The sequence below is a fragment of the Coccidioides posadasii genome, chromosome 1, assembly GCF_018416015.2.
Source record: "Coccidioides posadasii str. Silveira chromosome 1, complete sequence".
Classification (NCBI taxonomy): Eukaryota; Fungi; Ascomycota; class Eurotiomycetes; order Onygenales; family Onygenaceae; genus Coccidioides; species Coccidioides posadasii.
In genome coordinates, this window is record NC_089407.1 from 1,179,286 (window position 1) to 1,193,174 (window position 13,889).

Here is a 13,889-nt window from a genome sequence, read left to right on the forward strand (position 1 = left end):
AGGATTGCATCTTTCGTGTGTTCCACAGAACCTTGAGGGCCGCTACGGAGTGCGGAGTAGTTTATCATCAAACTTGGAGGTTTTCTTCTTCGGAAACAAGCATACTGGCCCACCAATGACGTCGGCTCCTTGCTGAGTCGAGCGGATTCGGAGTTGAGAAAAGCGTTCGGAATTTCTAGGTATTCGGAATTGCGGGGTTCGGAGCTGGATTCTCAAGCCAAACTGCTGATGGGTCACGGAACACAGGCGAATCCAGCTCCCACTTAATGACTGACAAAGTTTGCTTAAACGCGATTGCTTGGTTCAACACAGGATCACGGAATTGTCGTTCGGTCTGTGATTTCAGAGAAAGTGGAACCATTGTCCGCCCTACCTCATGAGTCGTGAAGAAATGGGAGTCCTCTTCAACATAAATCTACGAACCAAAATGCGTTTGAGTAACCCTGATTGCTTGGGGTTCAGTGCATGAGGTTAACCCGGTATTGCTGCGTTGAATCTATTGAAATGAGGTTTTATCTGCAGACCTAGCTCAAATTTAACCAGATATTTTGCAATGACGGTATCTGTACATACAGGAATCAATCTAAAACATTCATTCTGGACAAGAAAGAGAAACATGACTGTCAAATCATTTTATTGCAAAGGACAAGTTCAACGCCAATCAAATACTTGAATATCTACTGCTTCAGCTTTTCAGTTAGCTCAGGGACCTTTTCGAACAAGTCTCCCACAAGACCAACATCAGCAACCTGGAAGATAGGGGCATCAGGGTCCTTGTTGATGGCAGCAATAACCTTGCTATCCTTCATGCCAGCCAAATGCTGAATGGCACCAGAGATGCCAGCGCAGAGGTATAGCTCAGGAGCGACGTTCTTGCCCGTTTGGCCGACTTGAAGACTGTTGTCGGCGAATCCACTGTCAACAGCAGCACGGGACGCACCAATGGCGGCGCCGAGCGCGTCTGCCAGGGGAGTCATGATTCTGTCGAATTCCTCCTTCGATTTCAATCCACGTCCACCGGAAACCACTCGCTTAGCGGTACCAAGGTCGGGACGGTCGGATTTGGTGAGGTCTTCGGAGACCCATTCTGTTGGTGATGGAGCGTTGGGGTCGGCACCATCAACGATCTCCGCAGATCCGCCTGTGGCTTCACCGGCTTGGAAAGCAGTTCCTCGAACAGTGATAACCTTGACGGGATCGGTTGATTGAACGGTCAGGATTGCATTTCCTGCGTAGATGGGTCGCACAAATGCTGTGAGGCTTAACGTCAACATTACTATCCTTCCCTTTTTTCCCCGGCTCAAAAAGCTTGTTGGTACATACTGTCTTCACTCTCGATGGCGATGATATCTGAAATTTGCTGGACATCCAACAATGCAGCCACACGAGGCAAAATATTCTTGCCAAAAGCAGAATGGGGGGCGATTACGTGCGTGAAACCGCCCTTCTTAATGTTCTCAACCAAAAGAGGAGCGTAGTTCTCGGGTAAGTTCTAGTCACCAAAATCACAGTTAGCAACCCATGAGCCGCCGAGTTTCAATAGACACCTCATCCAATTACACCGAAATATATGCTGGCCGCACCTTGTCGTAAGCCGCATTGTCAACGACAAGCACCTTATCTAAACCCTTAATCTTTGCAGCCTCCGCTGCCGCGCCAGCCTTTGCTCCGGCTCCGGCCACGAACGCAGTCACGGTGCCGCCGAGCTTCGTGGCAGCTGCAATTGCACTCAACGAAGCACCCTGAATTTTTCCATCCCTTTGTTCTAAGACTGCTAGGGTAGAGAGTAATCTGGAGAGTGCCGAAAGCTGTTGTGACCGGAAGAGCGAAGATGTACTGGAGGGATAAAATTGGGAGCGAGCGGCTCGAAGGATGGATTGTCTGGCAAGCGGAATCATGGTGAGGGTTGGGAGGAAGGTATGGGAAGGCGTAGCTATATTAAAAAAAAGGAGATGCAATGGCTACAGACAATGGTTTTTCAATTCGTTTTCGACCTCGTCCTCAATCGTGATCCCTCTTTCGGCGGACTTTGTCCGGCAATGCAAGAAAGTCCCAATGACTAAGCGGACGATCGGAAAGTCGCGGCGAAAAACCCAAGAGCCGAAAAATCGGGGGAAGCAACCGAGTCAAGTCCTCTACGGAGTGTAAGATGCAGATGGAAACGTGTGGAAGGAGGTGTAAAGATTAAGACTTTTATTCTATGCTATTCAAACAATCCCGTCAAATACGCCTGGTCTCAGACTCTGAACGCCATACATCAAAACAAATCCGAAAGCCTGTCCTCGTCAAGATCCCTCAAACAATTGCAAGATCCCCTTCGTAGCTTTCGCAAAATATAGACGTGTCACATCGGGAACCCTACTAATCCGACAATCAGCTCTCCGACCGTGCCTTTGCTTTTTGCATCTTAAGTTTGTGTTTTCTCGAGGCAATCAGTTCTGCCTCACCATCGTCCTCCGTGACCTTGCGCTTCTTTGAGTTTGAATCGTCGGCTGCCTTGACTGCTTTTCTCTTCTTATCTGACTTCTTAGAGCCCTCGATCGCTTTAACTTCACTTTGTTCTTCATTTTCACGAACATCGCTGTCTTCCAACCAAAGTTCACTCGCTAGCCAAATGGGCATAGCAACGGTATTCGCCCCCTTTACGTGAATGGCCTTGACATTTCTCCATCCTTTCGTGACAAATTTATCAGTCATTCCTTTTACTACCGCCTCAATATTTTCCGTGATCTGCTGAGGAGTAAATCGCGAAGTTCCAACCTTAATAGCCGCAGTTGTAGCCGGCGCCAGGTGTACAGGGATACAATCGAGGGTCTTTTCTATCTCTCTGGCAACAATTTCGGGTGACGCCACGGCGGCGTATTTTTCACCTGGTGGAGGTCTCTTCTTGTCATCTTTCTTCAACCTTTTCCCATTTGCTTTCTGAATTTCTTCGATGCGGACCGGAATCGGCCTCTTATTCGACTTGAAAAAGGTCTTTCCCAGAGTCTTAATCAATCGTAGTATGATCCGATCGTCTGCTAGAAATACATCATGCTCCGATAATAGCATGCGCCTGCTTTCAAAGCTCTTATATCGCTCCTTTAGTTTGGTGAGGCCAATGACTTTTGTAATTCGGGAGGATAGAGATTTGGGGAATGCCTCGTCGGCAATGACATCTTTCACTGCTCGTTGAGGGTCGGCAGTTATAAGGCAGATATTGAGCGAGGATGATGTATTCAAAGAATGCGGCACAGGAATTTTTCCTGGCTTTAGGCGGTTCTTGTCGACGATGTGCTTCTTAGTGGTGAGAATAAGCCAAACGGGTACGTCCTCGCCGGATACTTCTTCGCCTTCAGAGTCACTGTCGCCATCGATTGGTAATTTCTTCACCGTTGATTCCTCTGCTTTCTTCTTCTCCTCGCTTTTGATGTGCCGTAGTAGTGCCGTGGAAGCTCGAATCACCTGGGAAGCGCAAAGGTTTAGTTTGAGTCAAACACGAATAGATTAACACTTCGCCCACCTGCTCATTATTTAATTGATAAGGTGATCCTGAAGTCGCTTTAATCGTGAGCTCTTCCGACGAGACTGCCATTTTGAATCCCGCTTGTCAGAATGTTCAAAGCTCCTCCAACCAAACTTCGCGGATCTCAAAATTTCCAAAAAGGCCAACCTCTGTTCCTCTGTTGGGTGATGGATTTAGGTTCATAATAAATCCGATCCAGTCGCTTACTCATCCATTGCAGTTCACCGTCACCAGCAAACAGCTCTCTGAGGGCCATGACCAACGACAGTGGTTGTGTGCTAAACAGAGACACATTAGGCACTCTACATGGACAACAAGAGGTTGGCCCGGCTAAATACTAATCCCCTTTGCACGGGAGCGTGAAAATGGTTTTGTCGTGCAGCATAGCTCCAACAACATAACCACCATGATCTAGCCCGCTGTTGGACAGGGCCAGATTGGGTACTTTCATAGTCCAACAAGCTTGTTTAAGGCGCATCCACCCCCAGTTAAGTTCGTACGACGTGGTCGCGCAGCCAGATATCAACCCATACCATTAAACCAACATCGGCTAATGATGTCCGGCACGGATATTACGCCTTATGGATCAGAAGCTATGATGTCCACCAGCAAACTAGCTGCTCAACAATTCTGTGCGAATGTGGTCATAAAAACATCTTATTTCAGGTTCTATAAAAGTACCTGTATTGTGCTGTGCGCATTTGCTGCTGTGACTCTGTGTTACGAATAGGCTATCAAATGATGTGGAATCAGCAGGGACCATCTTCGGTTCTGGAAGTGTGAAAGCTGCACAATCTTTGAGGCCGGCAATTGCCTTGTTAGAGGCATGAAAATCCTGATACAATTCAAATTTCAGCATCAGATTGGTCTACTAACCATTCACTATATAGGGATGTGCATGTTGACCTTTCTGTTTATTTCAACTGGCATCTGGAGCACACTGTAACGCAAACCAATTAGGCATTCATCATTCTCAGCTGACAGCATCAGTTTCAGAATTGATTCAAGCTTACCGTTTCCCTGTTTTTGTCGTGCAACACCCGCAGAATAATGAGGTAGGATAACAAATTACCTTAAGAAGTGACACCAGAATTGAGCCCTTGTATCGTCCATGTATTCATGTTCACTTACTACAAACAACATAGCGGGGATAGGAACCATACCGCAGAGAATAATCCCAGCCAGAATGCTAGAAAGGTGGATGTAAGAAACACAGAGCTCCCAGAAGATTTCTTGGCGTATGCTTACCTAGAGTCGGTCCGAGGACCTTACATCTACACGGGTTCTGGTCAGTGCCGCATTGGATACAAATCGGAACCCACGGAACTCCGGGGATGCGTGGGACTGGAGACATGATATTGCAAAGATTAAATCTAGAAAATTGGACTCCGCTGTTGTGGATTTAGAAATGGAAGCATTCTGGTCGTTTAGGACTTGTGCTTCGTTGACGGAAATACTGAAAGGGATGGATGGATGATATCACTGGATGATGACGTCGATGTACAGAGTACGTTACCTCGCCCCTTGTGGCCAGGGGAACGCAGACTGGGTTGAAAGCTTGCATTTTCAGAAGTCAATAATTGACTCAATTCTACGGAGTTTCCGATCTGGTTTAGAAAATGAAAGGCTTTCCAGTCACGCAACAGCGTGTGGTGTGTTCGCCGAGTACTTTGGGCACTTGTGAGAACTCGGACGAAGTTCATTACATACAATATTAATTTATGCAGACGTAAGGGGAGAATCATACTTTCATTCTCTTCGCTTTCGAGCCCTCAATACCATCCGAATCCACCGGTGTCTTTTGCTGTTCACTTCGAATCCTCTCTCGCACCTCCATAAGGGCTTTTCCCAGTAGATTCAGTCCCCATCGATGTCGCATGGCACCTGCATTTTTGGCCCCGAATCCCACTCCCCATATCCTATCGCGGGGACTGGCTTCAATAAGTTCTCTATCACCCGTTGCTAGCAATTGGGCCTTTAGGTCCTCATTTTGGGTGAATTTCAAATAATTCCCTTCCACCACGATTCGTAAGCGCTCCTTGTTCCAGAGCTTTTCATCGAAGTTGGGGACTTTGCGACCAAGACTCCGGAGGGTGCTGGGGTGCGGGACGGGCTTATCAACGGAGGCGATTTCCTGAGTGATGCTATCGTCTGGGGCGAAGAGTACGCCCTTGCGGTGCATCATGTAGCTAGTGCATCGGGAAAAGGAAAGCGGCAGAAAAGCGTCAGTACTCAGGAGGAATGTCCAAGAGAGCTGGATGGTCCTCACTGTTCACAATTCATATACGTAATCTCGACATTCTTAGCATCGTCTTCGTCGCCCGGCTGAGTGACAGTGAATTTAGATTCGTACCACTGGCCAAGGAACCCGTTTTCCTGTTCCGGTTTCCAAAAGTAGACAGGACCGTCGTCTGCGGACGATCTGCGCATCTCTTCCCTCTTGGATTTGAGCTGTCGTTTGTGTGGCATTACTTGGTCGTGTCAAGACAAAAGATCCGGGAGGAATTGAAGTTATCAACAGGCTCAAACACAGCCAGTTAAATGCCCGCGAGAGCGGATGTGAGTTTGGAGTTGCCTTGCGTGCAATGAGTCACGAGAAGTCCCGCCTGTTAGTTCTGGAGTTTCGACGAAAGCCTTGTACATTGCGAAGGCAATCTATGACCTGCTTTTCCTTTTCTGCGGTCTTACTCCGTACATCCATGAGATTTAAAGTCTCTTCGGTCCTCGACTTCTCCATGCAGCCCAACTACAGACAAATTGTTACCAAAAAACACTGTGAAGTTTTGCGTCTTAGAATCGCATTGCGGTTGCCAAAGTTCCCTTCAGATTCTCGAGCCGCTTGAAACTTCATCTGATGGTGACTTTGGGCAGACACAGCCACGCCAAGCAGTGGAGCCGAGGAACGCCTTGTGTGTCGAGCGGTCATTTGGCAAGTCTTCTCACGATTAAGAGGCTCTATCCATGACGAGGAGTCTGGCGGAATCGCAGTGGCTTTGGAATTTATTTTTATTTTTATTTATTTATTTGATGGTGCATTGATTTTACGGTACCTTGCCAACCTATCCTAAGGGTTAGCTGATACCTCTCTCCGAACATCACACAAAGTATCATGTGCAAAAAAGTACCACCTATCTTCTAGCCTTGACCTGGAGGTTTCATACTTAGGACCCTATGAGTACTCTAAAACAGAAGCTCTCGAGCTTCAAGAATACGAAGTTCATGTTCATATGTTGCCATGGGTGCTCAAGAACTGGCACCGACAGGATATGCGATCATATCCTGGACCACGGGCTGGGCTGTTCTTGATTTTGATAAAGTCTTCTCCATATCCGCAGAGTCAGGGCCTTATATTGGAAGCAGGGCTGCTGCAATCACTTAGAACCTTGCTGACTTAAGTTAGTGGCGCTTTTGTATATCCGAAAAGAATTATATTTCATTATTGCAACCTTAGTATTCTGAACCCTTGAAAGATATCTCCGTCCAGATGGCGGCAAAGCGTACGCAATCGTTTCCCGCATTTCTCTAGAAGTTGTCTCTCGTGAATGGATCTTCTCGCCGAGGGAAGTCAAACTGGAGCGGAGGATCATTCTATTCGACGTGTGTGACGCAGCGATATACATATGTCGCCTTCGAGAGTTCATTGTTCCCACCAAATGGCGATACCTATCGTTGCAAAAGAATCAAAGCGTCACCAGAGGGCAGTCAAGGAGAAGTAGCAGGAATGAAACCGGCAGATTCGAGTGTAGTTACAACCCTGATCAACCGGAGAATAACTTCCGCGAATCAAGCCCATCTGTAAAAAGCACAAACCACGGCAATGCAGCAAATGCTACCACGGTCATCCCCAGAGATAAGTACGCCGTATGCACCGGGATGGGATGATCTCTCGAAGTGGGACAGAGTGTGCATCCATAATAAATATATGTCCGCTTTAAGGCACTCGATAAGTGGGGATCCAGGTTATTTTTTTCTTTTTTCCCCTCCATTCCGGCAGGGATTTATGGAATGACATTCAGAGTTATTAGCAACGAGGTCCAAACAAACCCGATCGTGAGAGAACCAGCAAAACCCATCTTCCATTTCAGGATCTAACATAATGTGTCCTCAACCCTGTTTCTTGTGGGAACTTGTATATTTTTAACATCACAAGCGGGATCGAGATCGAAATTTCAACCCTCTGCGGCATCAAACCCCCGTCGCATGGCACGGTGGGGTCCTTATCCTGGTGTCCCGGTGGGTTCAGCCTTCGGGGCTGCTTCGTCTCAGCTTCAGGGTCTGGATGTTCTCGCGAGCAGATCCGCGATGGAGACATAAATACTGAGTAGAGAGCACATATCTCGGCCTCTCATGGACGGCAACGTGGGAACGTGCAACGAGAGCGGTCTGCGGGACGGTGGTTGTTCTGTATTGATGCCTTCGGTACCTGCATGAATGGTAGCATGCCACATGTCAGGGATTGTGTGGTTTTTCCAACTGGTCTCGTGCCTTGTAGCAAGATCATAACTACCAACCTGTGAGGTTGGGTTTGAGGAGTATGTTACCATTCGAATAGAGGGCCATGCAAGCGGTGGCAAGCGCCCGAATAGGGAACTCGACGCTGGGCCCTCGATGAGGCTCAGCGCAGTCAGTGCCCGTTGCCTCGTATACGGAGGACTCTACGAACGATACCGTATTTTCTTTTTTCTTTAAGGGTACCGAGTATGTAAGCGTAATATTTCGAAAAACGAACCGCCACCAAATTCAGAACAAAAACGTTTTGTGCCAAGCAGCGGGGATTCGCAGGCTCTGATTGGTGTTCCTGAGCACCGGGACGGGTCAGCCAGGAACAAACTTCGCAAGGGAAGACAGGGAAACGGTGATCGTAGGACGTGAGAGGGAAACACTTGGACAGATGCGTAAATTCGGCATTCGACCTGACGGCGGCAGATATAACCGCATGGTATGGAGCTACCTGACCGCTGTTGTTCTGATTTCCTTCGACAGTGTAAGACGATGCGGTCGGGCATCGCGATAATTTCCACATCTTCCACACAGACACGGAGCGGTGTCAGATAAAAAGCCCACCCTGATGATGCGTCCACGTCGGCCAGGCGAGCATCCACCCTTCAAGCCAGCGACCGTCAGCCATTCTCCACCGCGATTATGTAAAGCTGGCCGAGGATGGTGCAAATAAACAGGGTGGCTTCTTGTTGTTTGTGTCTCACTGCCCTGCCCTGGAGCCCCCTGGACAATGCCGACCACGCTAACGAGCACCAGTGCAACGCTAGCGGTATAGCGGCCTCCACAGCAACCCCTTTGTGCTGACCACTCTGGCGCACAAAACAATGCGCTCCGGGCGCTCATTGGTGAGGCTGCGGCCTCTCTCTGGAATGGCCACTTTGGCTGGTCACTGTTCTGGGCACGGCGGTTCCCACCCTTTCCCCTGGCCGCCCAGGGATCAGCAGCCCAATCCTTCCCCCCGTTTCGTTGCCAATCTCCCACTTTTCCCGGCCAGCGAACCTCACTTCTCTCTGCCCCTTCGTCTCCCTCTCTCCCTTTCCTTTTAATCCTCCAATTTCCCCGTCCTGTCGCTCATTCGGCGTCTCTCACGACCTTTTTCGTTTCCCTTCTCTCGTCCTCTTTTTATCCTCTCTCAATCTTTCCGTCCGACCTGGGGGATTATCGCATCCTTCCACCCACGTTCATTTGGAAAGACAGCAATTTCCGAGTTTCTCACTCCTGAAACCCGTTGGTCCACCCATTCTGCGATCGACACCCTGTACAGTCTCAACCTCCAGAGGCAAAACATACCATCGCTTGTCACAAGCGTAAGTTGCATCTCTCTTCATTTCGCTTTGCCGCGGGTTATCGACATCAGGCTTTTTTGAAAATTTACTTTTTGTGATGGCTGCTGGCCTTTCTTTTGCTCATTGAGACTGGCTGAAGACGCGGAAACTTCTCACCGTCACCACTACCCTTTCTCTGGGTTCTCCTATCGCTGACAATGGCTGAACTTCCGCAGTTATCGTGCGTCACAAGCGTTGTAATCGAGATATTCGACTGGTCTCGATCCTCTCCTTGACAGTTGCTCTCCACAATTCGACGTCGACCGCTCTTTCATTGCTTGTCCATATTTTTGACCAACTTGTACAATGAAGCTCACACCCGCAATCCTGACGCTTGCTGCTGCCGGCTCCGTCGCGGCCAGCCACCATCAACATCGACATGGTCATGTTCATATGAAGCGTAATCCCGTGCCCACCAAGGTCGTGACTGTGCCTGGACCCATTGTCGTCGCCTACGAGCTTGATGGCAAGCCCATTAGCAAGGAGGAAGCCTGCAAGGGCATTACGGAGGGCAGTCTCCTCTGGGCTGATGGCGGAAGCTACCCTGAGGTGTGCGAGCCCACACCACCAGCCCCAGTCGACAAGCCCAAGGGCGGCCAGGAGTTCTATGAATCCCCCAAGCCTGAAGAGCCAGCCACGACCTCTGAGGCCGCTCTGCCTCCTGTTCCAACTCCTTCTGCTCCAAAGATTGACCTTCCCAAGCCAGAGCTCCCGAAACCAAAGCTCCCAGAGCCAGACATCTCCTTGCCAGGTGAGGGCGAAGGGCTCGACACCGATTTCCCTGATGGCGAGATTGATTGCTCTGACTTCCCATCGAAATATGGCCCCATTTCTCTCCATTGGCTTGGTCACGGCGGGTGGAGTGGCGTCCAACTCCCCAACTATGGTGGTGGCCTGATCAGCAGCATCCGAACTGCTATTAAGGGTGAAGGCTGCACTGAAGGAACTATGTGCTCGTATGCCTGTCCTCCTGGTTACCAAAAGTCCCAGTGGCCATCCACGCAAGGCTCTACCGGTGAGTCGGTTGGTGGACTGGAATGCAAGAACGGCAAGCTCCGTCTCACCAATCCCACTCTCTCCAAGAAGCTTTGCGTTAAGGGTGCTGGTGGCGTCAAAGTGAAGAACACGATGAGCGAGGTCGTCTCTGTTTGCCGAACCGATTATCCCGGTATGTGTTCCACAGCAGCTTGTGAATTTCTCAGCTCGTATTATTGACAAGCATTAGGAACCGAATCCGAGACTATTCCTCTCCTTGCATCCCCTGGATCGACTAACCCACTCACTTGCCCTGATGCCGGTACCTATTACAAGTGGAAGAACATGCCTACCTCTGCGCAGTATTACGTCAACCCCAAGGGCATTGGCATTAAGGAAGCTTGCCAGTGGGGTGACGGCAGCAAGCCAATCGGCAACTGGGCCCCGATCAATCTTGGTGTTGGAAAGAAGGATGGTGCCACCTGGATCTCCATCTTCCAGAACAAGCCCACCACCAACGAGAAGCTCGACTTCAAGATTGAAATCAAGGGTGACAACCTCTCTGGTTCTTGCCGATACGAGAACGGTCTTTTCTACTCTGCCACCGGAAGCAACAGCGATGGATGCACGGTACGTCCCCCGAGCCCCTATAGCCTTGTTAGCAACGCATATTCTAATTCTTTTTCCCATGACAGGTCCAAGTTATGTCTGGTGAAGCCACCTATGTTTTCTCGTAAATTAACCATCTCTAAGATGTAAAGAGGGGTTGGCGAGTTCTAACGTTTGTGGTGGCGTATCCTGGATCTATTCACGTATTAAGCATCCTAGTGACGATTCCATATCCCAGGAGTCTTATGGCATACCTTTTACTCTTTTTTAAAGAACTTCATGTATCATTTCCTTAGAGACCTTTGAACTCCACCACTTTAGTCTGTCATAGTATATTTAGTAGCGCTTTTCATTTCTTCACTGACAAGCCCTGGCCATGTGTATGCTGTTTGAGGTCAAGGGACATACCATCTCCAAACGTTTGGGAAGTCTTGTGAATATGGCTTCCCCGACCCGACATTCCAATCATGAAGGTTGCGACGGCGCTGAGTTCTCATCTCTGATATGCTTTCCGAGTCTGAGTCTTGGAAATGCTCTGCGTCACTCTGTTGAGAGGCCAGCTCCAGGAGATGTAAAAGTTATTCAACTTTGTAAAGATATGTAGTTGGCGGTGAAAAGGGACAACGGGAAGGAAGGCAGGGTTATTTACGTGCGTCTGTTTCCTCACGCAGTTTACAATAGACATCGCCATTACCACCAAGCCATCTGACAGCATAGTTTGTCCAAGAACCTCATATGCATATGTTACCTCTATTAAGAAAGCAGGAGCCTGGGGTTGTGGCTATCCCAGAGTTTAACATAGCAAGCACCCAGACAAATTGCTGCGCTGGATGGTTAGTACATGAAACCACGTTAATAGGAGTACCTTTATAGCAGAGACCAAATGCCGAGCTTTAGTATCTACGTTGACTGGAAGGTTAACTGGCGACTGAACCATGGACTACGTATTTTGCATGAAAGTTTGTGCTGAAGCTTTGGAGGTCAAACAAAACAGGTGGGATTTCACCAAACATCCAAGCTTGGGGGGCTTGGAAATCCAATTTCAGCATTTGGGGTGATGATTGAAACAGTGGCTCAAATGTTTATTTATTGACAGAAATAACTTACAGAGTGCGCATCTGATACCATCGGCCGGTTTGCCGTAGTCGCACAGCGTGTCCAAGGATCGCCGAACAAACTTGATCTTGAGTCCAAGGGATATAATACCATGCTGAAGCATTCCCTGATTTCTCGGATTGCTTCTAGCCTAAGAAGACGGGACGGTAAAAAAAACATAAGTCGCCCTTGCAGAGGCTCGAACTCTGGACCCTGAGGTTAAAAGCCTCATGCTCTACCGACTGAGCTACAAGGGCCAACCTGCGATGCCAAGATCGGCTTTGGCAGGATGTGGTAAGGAGGATTTGCCTTGAAAAAATTGGCAGCATATTCCCAGCCGCGGGTGCAGGGGTTCAGAGGCTGTCAAAAGCGGAGTCCTGTAGTTTCATATAAAGGCCCTTGACGATCCTGAGGAGACCCTGACATCTGAATGAACGTGTCAACATCGATTCCATGTGACGAGTCTATCAAATTAAATTACCAAAAGATGCACCCGACATATCCATACTACATCAAGAAGTGGCCAACAACAGAATGCTACAATACATGTGTCCTAAAATCCATCTCTAGGAATGCCCAAACGCTTTTCTTCGGCGTGCCTCTCATTGGTGATCTTCCACCACCAGTCATGAGTCTCGTCCGCTTTCCCGTTCGCAGATCTTGCGATCTTTTCTTCATGCGACGCATGCTTGCGCCATTTCTCGTCCCAGGGCTTTGGACTCAGTATGAAGTGGATATTTTTCACTTTTTCATCCCTCCAGATCGCGCTATGGACGCCTTTCCAGCGAAGAGTCTTTAGCGCATTATATATATAGGGGATGGCGACCCATCGACCGGGAAACAAGTCTGCGAGGAGCGACTGGTCCGCAAAGTCATAGTTTGAGGTGGAGCTGGGGGTTTGCAGACATTCAAGAATGCGATTGTATACGCCCAGGGAAGGGTTGACAACTTGGAGACCGCCGTTCGGGATTGCGAGACCATTCGTTGGTGGTGCCCCCTCCACTTGCGCTTTATCTGGGGTGTTGTGCTGACTTGTAAATGCGCAGTGGGCTGGGGTCCTGGAAGGAAGTTGACGATTAGGAATGGCGACATTTCCAAGTGGTGCAGGGGGGGAAAAGAAACAAAGAGCGCAGTTGTACATACCAATCCGGAGGATAATGGGGCTTGTTCAGCGGATTGCAAACACACGCATGACTGGCAGCGAATACCCTAGTCCCTGTACCACCCAGCGCGGGGCTATCCAACTCCAAATCCATCAGTTCATCCATGTTCTGAAGGATCAGCATGTCGCTATCAAGCTGGACGACGCGGTCGTATTCCACGAGGGAAAACGGCGCCAATTTACTCCAACAATCATAGAAGCGGGTGTCATTGCTATAATCTTTGTGAGCCGATGGGAGCAAGTAAGGGATATGGCGCTTCGGGATACGCCGTGCGTCTAGCGCCGCATGTCCTTCGGCCGGAAACGAATCGGTATAGAGCGCAATTAAAGGATACTTTGATCCAACTCGTTTCAAGGAATATTCCAATGTCAAGAGGCCGGGGAGGTAATCGGTGTTGGTGATCAGAGTCGTCCACACTACTACGTCTTAGGGAGGTAGGCATTTGAACCTGGGATATGGTGCTCACCTACCCTTCTTATATCCCAACGGCTCTCCGTTTCGGGCTTTCATTGGAATATGGCTTTATCTTATCCTTCCTTTGTCCCAAATCTGAAATCACCCCGACATATCCATCAAAACGGAGGCTGCAGGAGAAGGAAACGCAGCTTTTTTAAGATTTGCAATTGCCTCTTGAGATCCAGAAAAATTAGCAACCGAAGGTGTCATAAATTGGGTTTCCTCGGCAATATATGCTAATGTAAGCTTAAATGTTTGCTA

At 48.8% G+C, this 13,889-nt stretch overlaps 6 protein-coding genes and 1 non-coding gene across 7 annotated transcripts; 2 read left to right on the plus strand and 5 right to left on the minus strand.

Annotated features, from left to right (window-relative positions):
- Window positions 1-677: 677 nt before the first annotated feature.
- Window positions 678-1,898, minus strand: ETF1 (Electron transfer flavoprotein alpha-subunit; the record flags this gene model as incomplete). Its single annotated transcript, XM_003067512.2, has 3 exons — window positions 678-1,252; window positions 1,324-1,492; window positions 1,584-1,898. The coding sequence occupies 3 exons, from the start codon at window positions 1,896-1,898 to the stop codon at window positions 678-680; spliced, it is 1,059 nt and encodes a 352-aa protein (XP_003067558.1).
- A 475-nt stretch (window positions 1,899-2,373) lies between these two features.
- D8B26_000300 (uncharacterized protein) lies at window positions 2,374-3,574 on the minus strand (the record flags this gene model as incomplete). Its single annotated transcript, XM_003067511.2, has 2 exons — window positions 2,374-3,444; window positions 3,503-3,574. The coding sequence occupies 2 exons, from the start codon at window positions 3,572-3,574 to the stop codon at window positions 2,374-2,376; spliced, it is 1,143 nt and encodes a 380-aa protein (XP_003067557.1).
- Window positions 3,575-4,624: 1,050 nt separating this feature from the next.
- On the plus strand, window positions 4,625-4,982 carry D8B26_000301 (uncharacterized protein; the record flags this gene model as incomplete). Its single annotated transcript, XM_066123182.1, has 2 exons — window positions 4,625-4,708; window positions 4,758-4,982. 2 exons carry the CDS (start codon window positions 4,625-4,627, stop codon window positions 4,980-4,982), a joined length of 309 nt encoding a protein of 102 aa, XP_065979256.1.
- A 196-nt stretch (window positions 4,983-5,178) lies between these two features.
- D8B26_000302 (uncharacterized protein) lies at window positions 5,179-6,119 on the minus strand. Its single transcript, XM_003067510.2, has 2 exons — window positions 5,775-6,119; window positions 5,179-5,694 (listed from the first exon to the last, which is right to left on the minus strand). The coding sequence occupies exons 1-2, from the start codon at window positions 5,972-5,974 to the stop codon at window positions 5,247-5,249; spliced, it is 648 nt and encodes a 215-aa protein (XP_003067556.1). The 5' UTR covers window positions 5,975-6,119; the 3' UTR covers window positions 5,179-5,246.
- Window positions 6,120-8,915: 2,796 nt separating this feature from the next.
- On the plus strand, window positions 8,916-11,339 carry SUN1 (Secreted beta-glucosidase sun1). Its single transcript, XM_003067509.2, has 4 exons — window positions 8,916-9,312; window positions 9,507-10,498; window positions 10,556-10,935; window positions 11,001-11,339. Exons 2-4 carry the CDS (start codon window positions 9,637-9,639, stop codon window positions 11,040-11,042), a joined length of 1,284 nt encoding a protein of 427 aa, XP_003067555.1. The 5' UTR covers window positions 8,916-9,312; window positions 9,507-9,636; the 3' UTR covers window positions 11,043-11,339.
- Window positions 11,340-12,193: 854 nt separating this feature from the next.
- Window positions 12,194-12,266, minus strand: D8B26_000304. Its single transcript has one exon. It is a non-coding gene; the product is annotated as a tRNA-Lys (tRNA).
- Window positions 12,267-12,437: 171 nt separating this feature from the next.
- D8B26_000305 (uncharacterized protein) lies at window positions 12,438-13,682 on the minus strand (the record flags this gene model as incomplete). The annotated part of the gene is made up of 3 exons (XM_003067508.2): window positions 12,438-13,067; window positions 13,153-13,588; window positions 13,643-13,682. The coding sequence occupies 3 exons, from the start codon at window positions 13,680-13,682 to the stop codon at window positions 12,563-12,565; spliced, it is 981 nt and encodes a 326-aa protein (XP_003067554.2). The 3' UTR covers window positions 12,438-12,562.
- Between the last annotated feature and the right edge of the window lie 207 nt (window positions 13,683-13,889).